Source organism: Sander vitreus, unplaced genomic scaffold (genome assembly GCF_031162955.1).
Source record: "Sander vitreus isolate 19-12246 unplaced genomic scaffold, sanVit1 ctg447_0, whole genome shotgun sequence".
Lineage (NCBI taxonomy): Eukaryota > Metazoa > Chordata > Actinopteri > Perciformes > Percidae > Sander > Sander vitreus.
Window position 1 is genome coordinate 19,256 of NW_027595557.1, and position 15,745 is coordinate 35,000.

General features: G+C 37.7%; 1 protein-coding gene and 1 long non-coding RNA gene across 2 annotated transcripts in view; one reads left to right on the forward strand and one right to left on the reverse strand.

The window, feature by feature from the left end:
• Positions 1 to 1,250: 1,250 nt before the first annotated feature.
• The window catches only part of LOC144514091 (class I histocompatibility antigen, F10 alpha chain-like), a 24,418-nt gene continuing 9,923 nt past the window's right edge, over positions 1,251 to 15,745 (reverse strand). Inside the window, 7 exon segments of the mRNA XM_078245284.1 lie at positions 1,251 to 1,952; positions 4,396 to 4,428; positions 4,697 to 4,714; positions 14,023 to 14,124; positions 14,603 to 14,783; positions 14,786 to 14,907; positions 15,338 to 15,616. Coding sequence (XP_078101410.1) covers positions 1,942 to 1,952; positions 4,396 to 4,428; positions 4,697 to 4,714; positions 14,023 to 14,124; positions 14,603 to 14,783; positions 14,786 to 14,907; positions 15,338 to 15,616 — 746 coding nt within the window. The 3' untranslated portion in view covers positions 1,251 to 1,941.
• Positions 5,062 to 9,809, forward strand: LOC144514092 (uncharacterized). Its single transcript, XR_013501255.1, has 2 exons — positions 5,062 to 6,913; positions 7,132 to 9,809. It is a non-coding gene; the product is annotated as an uncharacterized LOC144514092 (long non-coding RNA).

Genomic DNA, 15,745 nt, shown 5'->3' on the forward strand with positions numbered 1-15,745 from the left:
TAATCAGAACAGGCCAGGTTAATGAAGTCATTAAATGACCGAGTTTAAATTCTGTGGCAGGCAAATATTTGTTAAAATAATAATTCCTTAAAAATAGAAACACAGCCCGGAATACGTGTAATGTTTTGAACCTGCAGAAAGTTGAGAACAACCCAGCAGATTATTTAATGAATAATAATAATAATATTTACATGTATAAAGACATTTGCATGCAGAAAAGGCACAATTTGTTGCAGAAAAGTTCACCAGAATGAAGGAAATGAAGCGTTTGATGCTCCAAATTTCCTGGAGGGACGACCACCGGACACCCCGGTTATAATATGTCCCCCCCCCAAAGACAAACGTTCTCGCTATTTCTTGTACTTTCTCTATTGATCTGTATTGCTGTGGCCGTGCTGCTGCAACAACTGGATCTCCCCGCTGGAGATCAATAAAGGCTGATCTTATCTTCCCTCTTTATGATCCAACATCTACAGGTTAGGGTCTCGTTCATTAAGGCTCTGTGAGAACACTGAATACAATACTCAGAAGTTACAAACAACAGTAAGCATATGTGTGGATTTACAAAAAGAGCCAGACGTCTGGAGTATTACAAGTTTGAATGAACAGCAAAACAAGAATTAAAGATAAATTATATATTGCTGTTCAATGTCTGCAGAAACACAACAGAGAGAAACTGTCCCGAAATTCATGTCATTATTTCATAATCAGAAACAATTTTTAAGGACATTATATGAATGCTAAGAAAATGAATGGAAACATTCCCCATTTTATTTTTGTCATTCCTGTGTGCTGTACTGGTATTTTAAAAGGTTTAGTAACAGACAGCTTATGTTGTGCCAGTAAGATTTGTCTTCTGAACATTCATGATTTAAAAATGACAAAATAGACACAACTGAAATGAAAGTACGTCGATATATAATCATGTGTAGCCTTCTCTGGAACGTACCACAAATGTAGCTGCTGAGATAAACTGAAGTCATCAAAGTAAGATGCCAATAATCACAACATGGACAACATCAACTTTGTTTTTTCAACCAGGAAAAAGTGGTTTTGTTTTTTGATTATGATAAAAATGTTACTAAACAAGCTGCCAAAGTGAAGGTCCTCTTTTTCAAACAACTGTTTCAGACGCTGTGAGTCATCCATATTCAAAGGACAGAAACAAACTAAATGTAGCCACAATATTCATATCATTTTAGCTACAGTCACAGATGTGTAAGCATGTGGAATCACAAAAAGACAGAAGATTTGGAATATTAAGGGCTTTATTGAAAAGCAAAACAGAAGTACAAAAGGAATAAAATATCAGGACAACTTCATTCAACATTCATGCTTAACCCAACACAGGAAGTGATAAAAATAAGACAGAAAACGTCCCTCGTCCCAAAATAGCAGGAAATATTTACATTTCTATCAGTGAGCTAGAAGCTGAAAACATCCCACAACACTTTGTCTAAAATTAAAATTAAAATATAATAATGTTTCAAAACAGATCAAAAGATAGATATTACGAAACAAAAAACAACAACGCACTCCTGATTAATTAAGAAAAATTATTTCTTACTTCAGCTGGTTGGAAACAAAACAAGATCTTCAGTTTTAAAGAAATATACAAACTAAATATTAACACAACTGGAAAATAAATGTTGAACTGAAGTTTATAGAGAGAGAGAGAGAGAGAGAGAGAGAGAGAGAGAGAGAGAGTGTGTGTGTGTGTGTGTGTGTGTGTGAGTGAGTGAGTGAGTGAGTGTGTGAGTGTGAGTGAGTGAGTGAGTGAGTGAGTGTGTGTGTGTGTGTGTGTGTGTGTGTGTGTGTGTGGGCAACATTGATCCAACCTATCATTGTATTTGTCATTTCATGTTATGATATAATTCACTGCAGTGATGCAAAACTTTGTTTGTGCAACGTTTAATGTTGCCAATTTCTTCACCCTCCTCTTCACACGGTACCTGTCCAGACAAATATAAAAATAAGCATTCATAAATGAACAGTGCAAAGAGTAATGATATCTCAATAATGTATAAATTATGGAAAGCTGTGAAACCACTGGGATGTGCTGTAACAGTAAATGTTTCTAAATAAATACAGGTGATATTTCAGACAGACAGAGCCAGTAGTTACCTAGCTCAATGGTGTGCTGCTGTTTACAACTTCATTAGAACCATTAGGAGAGCTACCTGAAGAAGTGTCTGACCCTTAAAAGGACAAAATATAAGATCATTTACACAACAATAGTAAAGGACAAAAAAACAGATACGATAGATTTATGTACATACAGTCAGACCGACACATACATAGAAACCTGATGTGTTCATCTGTCAGATGAAGAGGAGATTATCTCTGTGACACATGGTGTATGAAACATGATGGCTGACACTGACAGTGAAATCTGACAGGATGGAGTGCAAAACGCACTTCAAGCTGTCGCTGTCATCACTAGGGCTGCAACTAACCAATATTTTCATAGTCGTTGACGTCCTCAAATGTCCTGTTTTGTCTCCAACTCAATATTGAGTTTACTGTCATAAAGGAGCCAATAAACTAGAAAATATTCACATTTCAGAAGCTGGAATCAGAGAATTTTTACTGTTTTTCATAAAGAATGACTCAAATCGATAAATCGATTATCAAAATAGTCGGCAACTAATTTAATAGTTGACAACTAATCGATGAATCTTTGCGGCTCTAGTCATGACCAAGTCTGAGTTCTGGCTAACAGGAAGTCTGTGTTGTGAGAACGTTCTGCCTACCGTCCCAGAACAGCATTAGGCTGTCAGGAAGTTTCTTTCTATCATCACTATTTAAGTCATTAAAGTAGGAACAGACAACTTTCCCCCCTATAGCGTTTCCAAGTGGTATTATTGTTGGTGCCGCTGTCGCAAACACAGCCGGATGGCTTTCCATTTTCCTCAGAGCTTAGCAGTGGGGCTCTTTCTATTTTCCCGGGTAGAGTTTCCACAGTTACTTTGGTTGTTTCACCGTCCGCTATTTCTGCTACTGGGGATAGGGCTGGGCGACATGGAGAAAATCAAATATCACGATATTTTTGACCAAACACCTCGATGTCGATATTGCAACGATATTGTGAGGTTGACAATTGGTGCTTTCACAAAATATCTTCCACATTTAGATTTTAGATTAATAACCATCATAATGTGGATATAATGTCTAAGTGGTTAAAGGCAAATAATAGAACAGCTAGAAGAGTCTGGTAAATTCAGAAAATGACACCACTCTACTGTAATGCAGCCTTTGAAACCAGGAAAAGACTAAACTTACCATGTAACGATACTAAAATTCTTCAAAATCTAAGACGATATCTAGTCTCATATCACAATCTCCATATAATATTGAAATATTGCCCAGCCCTAGGATAGTAACTGTAAAGAACTTACTTGGATACTCTTTGGTATCTGGGGATAGCTGCTGATAACTACCGTGAAAAACAAAAGCCCTATCCTCTTCCTGTTTTGGTTAACGCACTTCCTTTTTGCCGTAAATTAAGCCTTCATTTTCCAGGTAGATCGTACCCGGTGGCAGACAGAATTGCAGAGTGAAAGCGAGGCTTAGGGAACCAATCTAAACGCAGATGGTGTCACTATTCTACAGCCTTTACATATGCAATCAACATTTACTTCATAATTATAAGTTAAAGCAAAAGACTTGTCTATTTAAGTCCAATTAAAATGTATATTCTCAAAGAGCCCTATGACTAAATTACTTTTGATTGGGGTTGGGGTATTCCAAACAGGAGAATATAATGTCCACGCTCTATGGCTGTGATTCTGAACTGCAGCACCATCCATGGTGCAGAGAGGTTATCTAACAAGATAGCCATTCCCCCACCCCCACTTCTGTGTGTCCCTACATTAGCATCATTCACTGGACCCAATCGTGGCATTAAATGATTGGACTTGTCTCACATCAGAATAAAAGGCAGTTCCTGAGGCTACCTAGCATAGTTTCAGGAGCAGGGCCACACCTCAAACACACCTTCCATTATTCCTATAAATACCCACCTAACCCTCTCCTCTCATTCACTCTCGCATTCTGCACCCCTCCCTCCCACCCTCTTCCTGTTCCTCTCCTTTCTCCTCTTCTTTAGGTCCTAAAGGTACGTCGTGCCCGGGTGCTACGGCGGATTCTCTACCGAAGCCTCCCCACAACGCAGTCACTGTCAAGTCAACTGATGACTACAAGCGACTTCATGCCTCGCATTCCAATCATCTTTCATTATTAAATTGTTCAAGACGTAGGCCTATCTGGTTGATGGTGTGGTCCTTGCTATTGAACTGACAGTTTGGTGTTGCTTTGGTACAACATGAAGATGACTATATGCAGTGCAGTCAGGTGATGTGTAAGGCACAGAGCCAGTACAGAGCCATTAGTTACCGTTCAGTGGCACGGTTCTGTAGTTTGCTGGTTCTGAGAAGAACAAAAGACAAAATGACGTGAAGAAGACAGACAGATGTAAATCTGATTGGCTAATCAAAGTTCCTAGGATAAGTGTCAGATGAAATCATCACGTCTACAAAAACAGAACAAAAAAACACACACACAACTTGAATGTGTGGTTGGTGTGGTTGCTTTAAATTAGGAATTAACGATAGTTGCACTTAGTGTATATAGACATGAGCATCTGCTCAACATTTTAATACAAACAAAACGTAAGTACAAAACAAGTTCTACTTACTGTTTTGAGTCTTGTCAGCTGAAATATAAAGAAAAAATATGATTTTTAGATTCCACGGTTGCAAATGACAGACCATCTCTTCTCCACTAACTCTAACAGCCACTACTACACGCTTACACTGTTAGAAATACATTTTACAGTTCTGTTTGGGTCTTCATTTCTACTTTTGAAAATCTACTCAAGATCTAAAATAATACAAGTTGTACTTGTACAATACAGAGTGTAACCCTTTAAGGTGCTACGTGTTTATCCTCAGCACACATCTCGCAAAAAAGGGTTTTTATTAATCTACTGTCCCTTGTACAAAAAATAAACTTTCCAAAAGTCAAAAAATTTAAACTATATATATATATATATTAGGGCTGTCAAACGATTATTTTTTTTTTAATTGTGATTAATCACTGAATTTCTATAGTTGAATTTCTAAAGTTTTTAAGTAAATATTAACAATGGAAAGCAATTATTTCCAGTGTGACTTGATTGGGAATCAAATGAATGCAAAGAAAGTTACTTTATGAACTTGACTTTAAGATTTGTATTTGTTTATTATTTATTTACCGTAAACAAAAGAAAAATGTGTGAATCTGTCATTATTGCACAATTCCTCCAAGTACCTAACTAAAAAACTAAAAATCCCTATCCTTACCAGTAGGGTTGGGTATCGTTTGGGTTTTTTCCGATACCGGTGCTAAAGCGATACTTTTAAAACGGTGCCGGTGCCTAAACGGTGCCTGAACCGGTACTTTTTAATAAAGTAAAAAAAAAGAAGAAAAAAGAAGGGTACTAAACAACAGTCGGCGACTTGTTTATTGCTAAGGCCATGGTCAAAATTAAAGATTTAATAATAATGTAATAACAATAACTTATAACAATAACTTATTTCACCAGTAAATTGCTGTTGAACGACAAAAACAACCATCAGATGAGAAAAAGGTATTTTACAATAACTTGGTTTCAACAAGTTTCATTGAACGCACCGTCTGTGTTGTTTAATTCCGACAACGGCAGCTGCTGCGCTGCAGAGCAGACTGTTACCTCCCGGTGTTGGAATCCTCTACAGGGAAATACAGTCACACTTTACACTGTTTAACGTTAGCTGTCAGCATTTTAACCGTGTTTGATCCAGCTGCTAGCTAAAGGTAGGCTAACGTTAGCTGCTGTCAGGTGTAGTGTAAAGTCAGGCACCAGAATGAGGCAGAAATGAAGCAGTTCCAGTTGGGCTGCTCCGTGTCGTACAGGCTGTGTGTGCGTGGGGCTGCTGTCCCCCTCAACGGCAATGTATAAGATGAGTCAGAACATGCCAACCGTAGTGCTTCTTTAAGACCCGAGTCCTCTACGATGCTGACAGGTCAGCAGTTAGTTGCCACCCATTTCGCAATACAGCTGTAGTAATTTTTTGGGATTTGGTTTCATCCACAGGTCGGCGAGTAGCACTCTCCAAAATAGTGCTTTGCCTGAGCCCGCTAGCATCAACCTGAGTCACGTTAACTGTACTACTATGCTTAGCTCGTAGGTGGTAGATCAAGCTTGACGTGCTTCGTGATATTTTAATTCGGCTTTACACAACGTGCATATGGCTTTCGACTTGTCTACTGAGTCGTCCGGGAGTTTTGGAAAATAAAAAGCGCCATTCAGAACTGTGTTGCTGCTGTCTTTCTCCATCCTGTAGCCTGCAGCCTGCAGCAGCAGGGTGTGTCACGAGGAAGTATGACAGCTTGATGATAAGTAAAGGTGCGGCAAGCGGTCAAAATAGTAGCCCGTTAGGCACGACGCGAAGCCGAGTGAAGTGTAAATACAATAAATGGCAGCATGTGATTAAAAAAAATGTACGCGTTATGCTCGGCCCTTAATTGCACCATGATTAACGCGTTACTGCTGACAGCCCTAAAATATATATAGCTATGGAAATAAATTAACACATTAATTTGAATATAAATAAAAATGCTTATAATTATTCTTTTATATGTAGTTATTTCTCTTTATATTTCCCACTAGAGGAGCAGTGGATTTGTTTGGAACGCGTCTCAGAATCCACCGATTTCTTTTGTTTATTTATCTTTATCATTCAGACTTCATATTGATACAATTTTTCTTCTTTTTCATCAGCAAATAATAAACTGTCCTTACTAGATGGCGTACAGGGAGTGACAGCAGAGCAAAACATAAAAGATGAAGAATGAAGCTAACCTTTGAACTAAATCAACTTCATCTTCACAGGTGTGAGGATGTTTGTTTTCTCTGTGAAGCTCACAGGATGCTAGCAGTTAATTACATAACCATAAAAAAAACACCCAAAATGTTAACACGGCAATATTAATGATATATAGTATGTATTTGGGGTATTTTATACTGTAGGTGGTATAAACTACAGCACATTACATCTAAAAACATTTGATTTGGAAGAGCCACTGAACTGTTTTTTTTTTTTTTTTTAGTCGGCCGCGATGTCATCGGTTGCCGGGCAGATTTCAGTGCAACAGGTTTCTACAGCGGGAAACCAAAGCAGCACATGTGTAGCCTGAAGAATAGCTGAGTGGATCTGCCCAGTCTTATACATAAATAATAATAAAAAAACAATGAAGAATTGCAAATAACAGTATGACATTACAGTTACATTATTTTACTCTACTTTATACAATTCTTATTTTTCATAAATAAGCCTTTATGCCTTCTTTGAGAAACATTTTAATTTTGGGTCAAGACCTTTCTTATTAGAAAAAGGAGATACGAGAGAGAACGCTAAACAGTTTCACAAAAAAAGGTCTGAAACAAACTAAATCATCTCGTTTGTTTTCTTGTCATGTGAAAAGTCAAATCCCCCCTAAAGTTATCTGTAGAGATTGATTTTGTTCTTTTCGGCTCTTTAGTTGAACTATAGTTAGTTAGTTGAATCACAAAAAGACAGAAATGTGGATTATTGGGCACTTTATTGAAAAGCAAAAACACCAATAGAAAATGAATAAAACAGCAAGGACACTTAATCTACTTAACCCAACACAAAAAGTGATTTTTGGGATCGCTCTTCAATTTATTTATGTTTATAAAACTAAGACAGAAAACGTCCCTCGTCCCGATATATACTAGCACAAGATATAAAAATATAAAAAATAAGCATTCATAAATGAACAGTGCAAAGAGTAATGATATCTCAATAATGTATAAATTATGGAAAGCTGTGAAACCACTGGGATGTGCTGTAACAGTAAATGTTTCTAAATAAATACAGGTGATATTTCAGACAGACAGAGCCAGTAGTTACCTAGCTCAATGGTGTGCTGCTGTTTACAACTTCATTAGAACCATTAGGAGAGCTACCTGAAGAAGTGTCTGACCCTTAAAAGGACAAAATATAAGATCATTTACACAACAATAGTAAAGGACAAAAAAACAGATACGATAGATTTATGTACATACAGTCAGACCGACACATACATAGAAACCTGATGTGTTCATCTGTCAGATGAAGAGGAGATTATCTCTGTGACACATGGTGTATGAAACATGATGGCTGACACTGACAGTGAAATCTGACAGGATGGAGTGCAAAACGCACTTCAAGCTGTCGCTGTCATCACTAGGGCTGCAACTAACCAATATTTTCATAGTCGTTGACGTCCTCAAATGTCCTGTTTTGTCTCCAACTCAATATTGAGTTTACTGTCATAAAGGAGCCAATAAACTAGAAAATATTCACATTTCAGAAGCTGGAATCAGAGAATTTTTACTGTTTTTCATAAAGAATGACTCAAATCGATAAATCGATTATCAAAATAATCGGCAACTAATTTAATAGTTGACAACTAATCGATAATTATTGGGCACTTTATTGAAAAGCAAAAACACCAATAGAAAATGAATAAAACAGCAAGGACACTTAATCTACTTAACCCAACACAAAAAGTGATTTTTGGGATCGCTCTTCAATTTATTTATGTTTATAAAACTAAGACAGAAAACGTCCCTCGTCCCGATATATACTAGCACAAGATATTTATAAGAACATTTCTACCAGTGAGCTGAGAAGCTGAAAACATCCCACAACCCTTTTACAATCTCAGCTAAAATTAAAATATAACAATGTTTCAAAACAGATCGAAAGATAGATATTATGAAGGAAAAAACAACAACGCACTCCTGATTAATTAAGAAAAACCTGAAAGACATAAATTATTTCTTACTTCAGCTGGTTGGAATCGAAACAAGATCTTCAGTTTTAAAGAAATATACAAACTAAATATTTACACAACTGGAAAATAAATGCTGAATTGAAGCTAACATTGTGTGTGTGTGTGTGTGTGTGTGTGTGTGTGTGTGTGTGTGTAGAGGGGTGGGCAACATTGATCCAACCTATCATTGTATCTGTCATTTCATGTTATGATATAATTCACTGCAGTGATGCAAAACTCCGTCCAGAAGGAACACAGATAGAGAACATTTACACCTCCGGGACATTTAGGGTGTCTAATCCATGCAGCATGTTTCTGGATGTTGCTGACTGATGTTGCTGACTGACTGATGTTGCTGACTGATGTTGCTGAATGATGTTGCTGACTGACTAATGTTGCTGACTGATGTTGCTGACTGATGTTGCTGACTGACTGATGTTGCTGACTGACTGATGTTGCTGACTGATGTTGCTGACTGACTGATGTTGCTGACTGACTAATGTTGCTGACTGATGTTGCTGACTGACTGATGTTGCTGACTGATGTTGCTGACTGATGTTGCTGACTGACTGATGTTGCTGACTGATGTTGCTGACTGATGTTGCTGTGTGATTTGCAGTGTGTGTGAACCAAAGGATGACTTTCTCACTAGAAATAGTGAAGAAAACTCTACTGGCTGACAAATATCTGTTATCTCAAGGTTGATATCATCATATCTCTGCCACACCCTAGGAGTGGATGTATGGAGATGGAATGTACGTACGTGTGTTTATGTGTAACAAAGTGTTAACATGTTATTAATATTGATTTAACCAGAAAAGCCCGACAGCAGACAGCAGAGGTATCAAACCGTAACTATGGAGGATTATTTTAGATGAACACACAGATCTTTATCATGTATGAAGAGTGCTGGGATGCTTTCATTGATTTGAATTTCGTGTTTTATACTCCTCTTCAAAAATAACCATCATCATTTTAATTAACCAACATTTAAACAAATATTTTATCAGAGGAAACGCCAATTTAAATTAAACTAAATGCTAAAAATAATATTTAATGAAAACTAATTTATTATCATCATTTCATTTTGATCATATTTGGAAAATATTTGTCAAACTTTTTTTTCAAATCAATGAGCATCTCCAACTAAATCCCAGCCCTGATTCTACCAGTTTATGATCTGATGATGAAGAACTGATGAGTTCAGTTTATGGAGGAGAACGTGGCTCCGCTGATTGATCCACTGCTAAATGTATCCATAAACCTAAAGACACAAAAAATAAATAAATTACATAAAATAGAACACAAGTAATTTACCAAAAACATCTGGAGTTTAATTCCACAAAGCCTCATAAATACAGTATCATTTAGACCCAATATATCCCAATATTGTTTATTTTAATTTAGTTTGATACCATTTTAATAAATTGGTCTCACTGTTTTTCTAAAGGTTCATATTTGAGTTTTAAATATTAGACTTTATCTGCTGACGTGAAGGGTTCTGAAAACATCTGTGCCTTTCTCTTAATAATCTCACTTCACTTCTTATTAAACAGTTTGACCTTTGTTGTGGAGAATCAACAGAAAGTCAGAGATGTCCTTTACAGCTCCAACGTGTCCCAGAGGTTTCCCAGTGGATGAAGAACCAATCCCAGAAGGTTTCACAGAGTTTAAGGCGGCTTAGTTTAACAACAGCTGATAATAGTTCATGTCCCGTATGAAGCTACTCACTGTGTTCAGGGTGATGTGTTTAGGATTAAGTCTCTTGATTCAGTTTCTCATTGACCTCAGAGCTGTCAGTAGATGGAGGGCATTTGGCTGAAATAAAAAGCAAAAACAAGTCATTTATTTTTTCTTTTTGGCAAAGTATCTTCTAACACCTTGCCAGTAGATATGATCCCCTCTTCTTGTCACTCAAATCTCTTCTACCTTTCTGTTTTGATCTTACTTCACTTCTTTTCCTATCACTTCTCTCTTCCAGAAGGAGAGGAACATGCAGAGACTGAATGTAGTGTATAATGATGGCATGAGACTGCTTCTGAAACAACCAAGATGGTGTAGTGATAGCCAAATGTTTGGTAGTGTTGGTGTGCCTACCTGTTCTGCCTTAATAAGAAACCTTATTTATTAATATGTGTAGAATGTCAGTCTCAGAAAACAGAATTATACCAGCTTTAGCCCACATGGATTTTACATAACCATAAAAAAACACCCAAAATGTTACCATGACAATATTAATGATATATAGTATGTATTTGGGGTATTTTATAGCCTGACGTGGTCATACTCAGATTCCAGTCAGAATGTGAGTCTGAAGCCGCTCCATTGGGCTGTGATTATGGGGCGTGTTCCAACCGAACCAGGAAAGAAAATGCCTCTGCATTCATTGGATAGATCTCCAACCAATCAGAGCAACAGAACTCAACTCAACTGTCAACAGAACTCAACACCGTGTATCGTCTCCATAGCAACCACTCTTTGCACAGTGCATTCGTTCCGTTCTAACGGACTTTTAGACTTTTTTGAAGCTGGATATATCATTTGTTGCGTGTAAATATAAATGTGGATAACGTTAGTGGTAGTGACATGCTTGCTACAGTTGCATTTCTAGAGATGAATCGGTGAAAACACGTTTTATTTCTCTGATTCAGGGCTTTGTTCTAACGCCGCTGGACGCTCCCTCTCTTCAGTCTCTCTCTAGCTCGCTCCACCATATAACGCTACGTGCTTTCGGGCCGTTGTTGAGGCTCCGCTCCGTCTAAAACTCTGCCATCTCGTAAAGCTGTTTGTAACGCAGAAATAAAATGGATTAATGATCATTTTATTCATATAGTTTATATCTGACTTTACCAGCTGACTTCTCTATTGGCCGTTGAACAGCTGAGTCGCAGCCACGCCATCAGTTTGAGACAGGCCGGTTGAGGATTTTAAAATGAATGCCCTGTCGATATCTTCTGTAACAGACGCGATGGTGGAATCTACACATCTCAATTCTCCATCGGCAGCCACCTGTTGTAAACAAATTCAACCCAAGCGCTCTTTGGTGACGTGGTTGATTCTGTTACTGTTGGTCATCTGTCCGACAATTTGATTGGTCCGAACAGATCTTGTTCGAGCATAATTGCTCCTCAACGGATCAAGTCCAGACCGAACTTCCCGACCTCGAATGTTGTGGGCGGGGCTAAGTTCGGCTGGCAGCCAGGCTAGGTATTTTATACTGTAGGTGGTATAACCTACAGCACATTACATCTAAACAAAGTTGATTTGGAAGAGCCACTGAACTGGGTTTTTTTTTCCAATCGGCTGTGATGTCATCGGTTGCCGGGCAGATTTCAGTGCAACAGGTTTCTACAGCGGGAAACCAAAGCAGCACATGTGTAGCCTGAAGAATAGCTGAGTGGATCTGCCCAGTCTTATACATAAATAATCAGGTATACATGTAGACTGTGGAGACATTGGCGCTCCTGTTTGTATATTACAGGTGAAGGTTGTTGACCTTTTATTAATGTATATGAATTGTACTTTATATTTATTGCTATATTTTTGTAAATATTGCCCTTTTTTATTGTACTATGGACCTTGCATTTGTGTCCTGAATGAAGTCATTATTATTATTATTATTACTACATCATGCTATTGTCATCGTAGGATCCAAAAGCAGCTCCAGAGTGTAACCCTTTAAGGTGCTACGTGTTTATCCTCAGCACACATCTCTCAAAAAGGGGTTTTATTAATCCACTGTCCCTTGTTCAAAAAATAAACTTTCCAAAAGTCCAAAAATGTGTAAATATATATATAGCTATGAAAATAAATTAACACATTAATTTGAATATAAATAAAAATGCTTATAATTATTCTTTTATATGTAGTTATTTCTCTTTATATTTCCCACTAGAGGAGCAGTGGATTTGTTTGGAACGCGTCTCAGAATCCACCGATTTCTTTTTGTTTATTTATCTTTATCATTCAGACTTCATATTGATACGATTTTTCTTCTTTTTCATCAGCAAATAATAAACTGTCCTTACTAGATGGCGTACAGGGAGTGACAGCAGAGCAAAACATAAAAGATATAAAAAAAAAAAAAACCTTTCATTTCCAATCCCTTAGCGGTACTGAGCGGTACAGCGGTAAATAACCGTGTGGCTACAAACAAAGAAGAAAAAGTGAACGAGAGCTCAGCTGTTCTATACCAGCTGATACAATCACTGCCTCAATCAGCTGACTGTCAGAAGGCTGTGACGATACGCCACGTACCAACATCAATTAACACAACTGACTAGTTCATAATGAGTCTGGTTTACTCCCAATATCAATGGGTTTATGCACAATTCATCCAAAAATAAATTAATGTCAAAATCATAATCTCTGCTCCAATATCCACATTTATTTATTCTTTTATTTCTTTCTGTATATTTCCAGTTCTTTTTATTTACTTATTTAGCCCATTTCTCTTTATGTTTCAACATTTTTGTATTTAGTTATTTATTCTTTTATTTCTTTATCTTTATATTTCAACATTCTTGTTTCTCTTTCTTTTACATATTTATTCTTCTTTATGGCACTCCTAAAGTTCCCAAACCAAACCAAACACTATCCACACTCAGCTGTTGGTTGAGGGCCATCAAACTGCCGGTCAGACTGAAAGGGACAGAAATGTCTCTGAGTGGATTATCAGTAACGCTAATAAATAAAATACTACTGGATTATCTCAAAGTAAACGCACATTAAACATAATATATGAAGAATAGAAGCAAATATGATGAAATATCAACACATAAATATTAATGAATGTTTTTGGTTTTTTTAAGATGATTTTTTTGTGCATTTTAGGGCTTTATTTATATAGGACAGCTGAAGACATGATAGGGTACAGAGAGGGGGAATGACACGCAGAAGTCGAACCTGCGGCCGCTGCGTCGAGGAGTAAACCTCCATATATGGGCGTCTGCTCTACCAGGTGAGCAGGTGCCCCATATTAATGAATGTTTATCTAAAATATATATTTGTCTCTTCTAGTCATATTATCATGACACTGAGCATCACACCGCTTACCGTTGAAGTTTGCTTTACTTTCACAATCTGATAAAAAGCATCAACTCAAAGTCTAAAATCACAAGTACTGAAACACGAGACAATCTTTCTGTTTGAGTCTCTCACCTTTCTTCTTTCTGTAAACTAGGACTCCGATCACAGCGAGGAGGACGAGAGCCAGAACAACCACTGCAGCAATGATGGGGGTGGTCATGTCAGTGGGCTTCTCTGTTGAGCAGAAAACAACAACAATAGTCCCAACCTGAACAGATGAAGCAGGTTAGAAGAGAAGAACATCCATTTATCAACCAGACCACAATCCTGTATACAGACACTTTATGTTACATTTACAAAAGAGGTTAAAAAAGAAGTGTTTTATATGTTTCATTATTGAAATGTTTCTTTTTCATTAAATCAAAGCTATATAACCGGTGGGCAGACAGCACAAACATCATGGTGGTGGACAACAATCATTTCTCCAAAGCAGTTTAAAACGTTTACTTTACATTACTGTAAAAGTAAAGATTGGTTTAATGATCTAATCCTTAAAGTTATATATTTCAAAAAAACTAGATAAAAGAAACTGACAACAAAACCATTTAAGGAAACAAAACTTCCCATCCAACACATAAAAATACATGAAGTACAGGACTGTTAGAGTAAACTAAATGTGTGTTTCCTTCATCACGTCTGATTCCAGTCTTACCTCTGTTGGTCCTGATCTTTGCTATGTCCAGTTTGGTGACGATGTCGTCCTTCATACCAGAGAGCTGAAACACACAGTCGTACCTCCTCCAGTCTTCAGCTGGGACTGATGAAAGGTCCAGGTCAACACTCATCTGGAAGGATCCATCGTGGTTGGGGAGGGTCTCTCCGACGTCCCACGTCCCTCATGATGCTCCTCTCCATCTTTCCTCCAGAACATCATGGCTCTGTCAGGGTAGAAACCTGTAGCGTGGCAGCTGACTGGAGAGGAGGGAGACTTCTGGAGGAGAGACACTGAGGGACGATCTGCACAGTGAAGACAAAGACTTTATTATTATTTACTGGAGATTAATATTCTCATGTATTTTAAATGCATCTTTTATGAAATGCAAATAAACCTCACTGAAGTGTAAAAAGGGAGGTGAGATAGATTAAAAAGGGAGGACAGGGAGTGTGAGAAAGACAGAAAGAGACAGAGAGACAAACTGAGACAAACAGAAACAAAGCAGAAAGAAAGAGAGAGAAAAAAGTTAAGAAGAGTGGTGATAAATACAAAGAGGAGAGAAAGGCAGAGAGATGAAGAGAAGTGAGAACATGAGAGAAAATGTGTGTAAACTGAGACAAAGTGGGTCTCTGTTGTTTAATATTTATTGTGATGTTACTGTTGGTTAGAAACACAAGAAGAAATGTTAACATTGTTGTGTCCATTAAACTCCAGCAGGTCATGTGATTCTACCTGTTCTCAGCAGAGAGCTCCTCCCATAGTTCAGATACTTCTTCACCCACTCAGGACAAATCTGGGTCAGGTAGTGTTTTTTCCGTGCTATCTCAGCTTTGTCATTGTCCCACTTGTGTTTGGTGATGACAGCCTGTTGTTTTGGAGCGACGCATGACTCTGTCTTCAGGTCAAATGATATGAAGTCTTCTCCATCATAACCAAACTGTTCATAACCATTGTCCTCATCAGTCTCATCATCCCACTCACAGCCGTACATCCACTGGAAAATGTGGACACCTGAGAGAGAGAGAGAGAGAGAGAGAGAGAGAGAGAGAGAGAGAGAGAGAGAGAGAGAGAGAGAGAGAGAGAGAGAGAGAGTCAGTCATCTGTTAACAGTTAATAACTCAAACTAACAATTATTTTCAT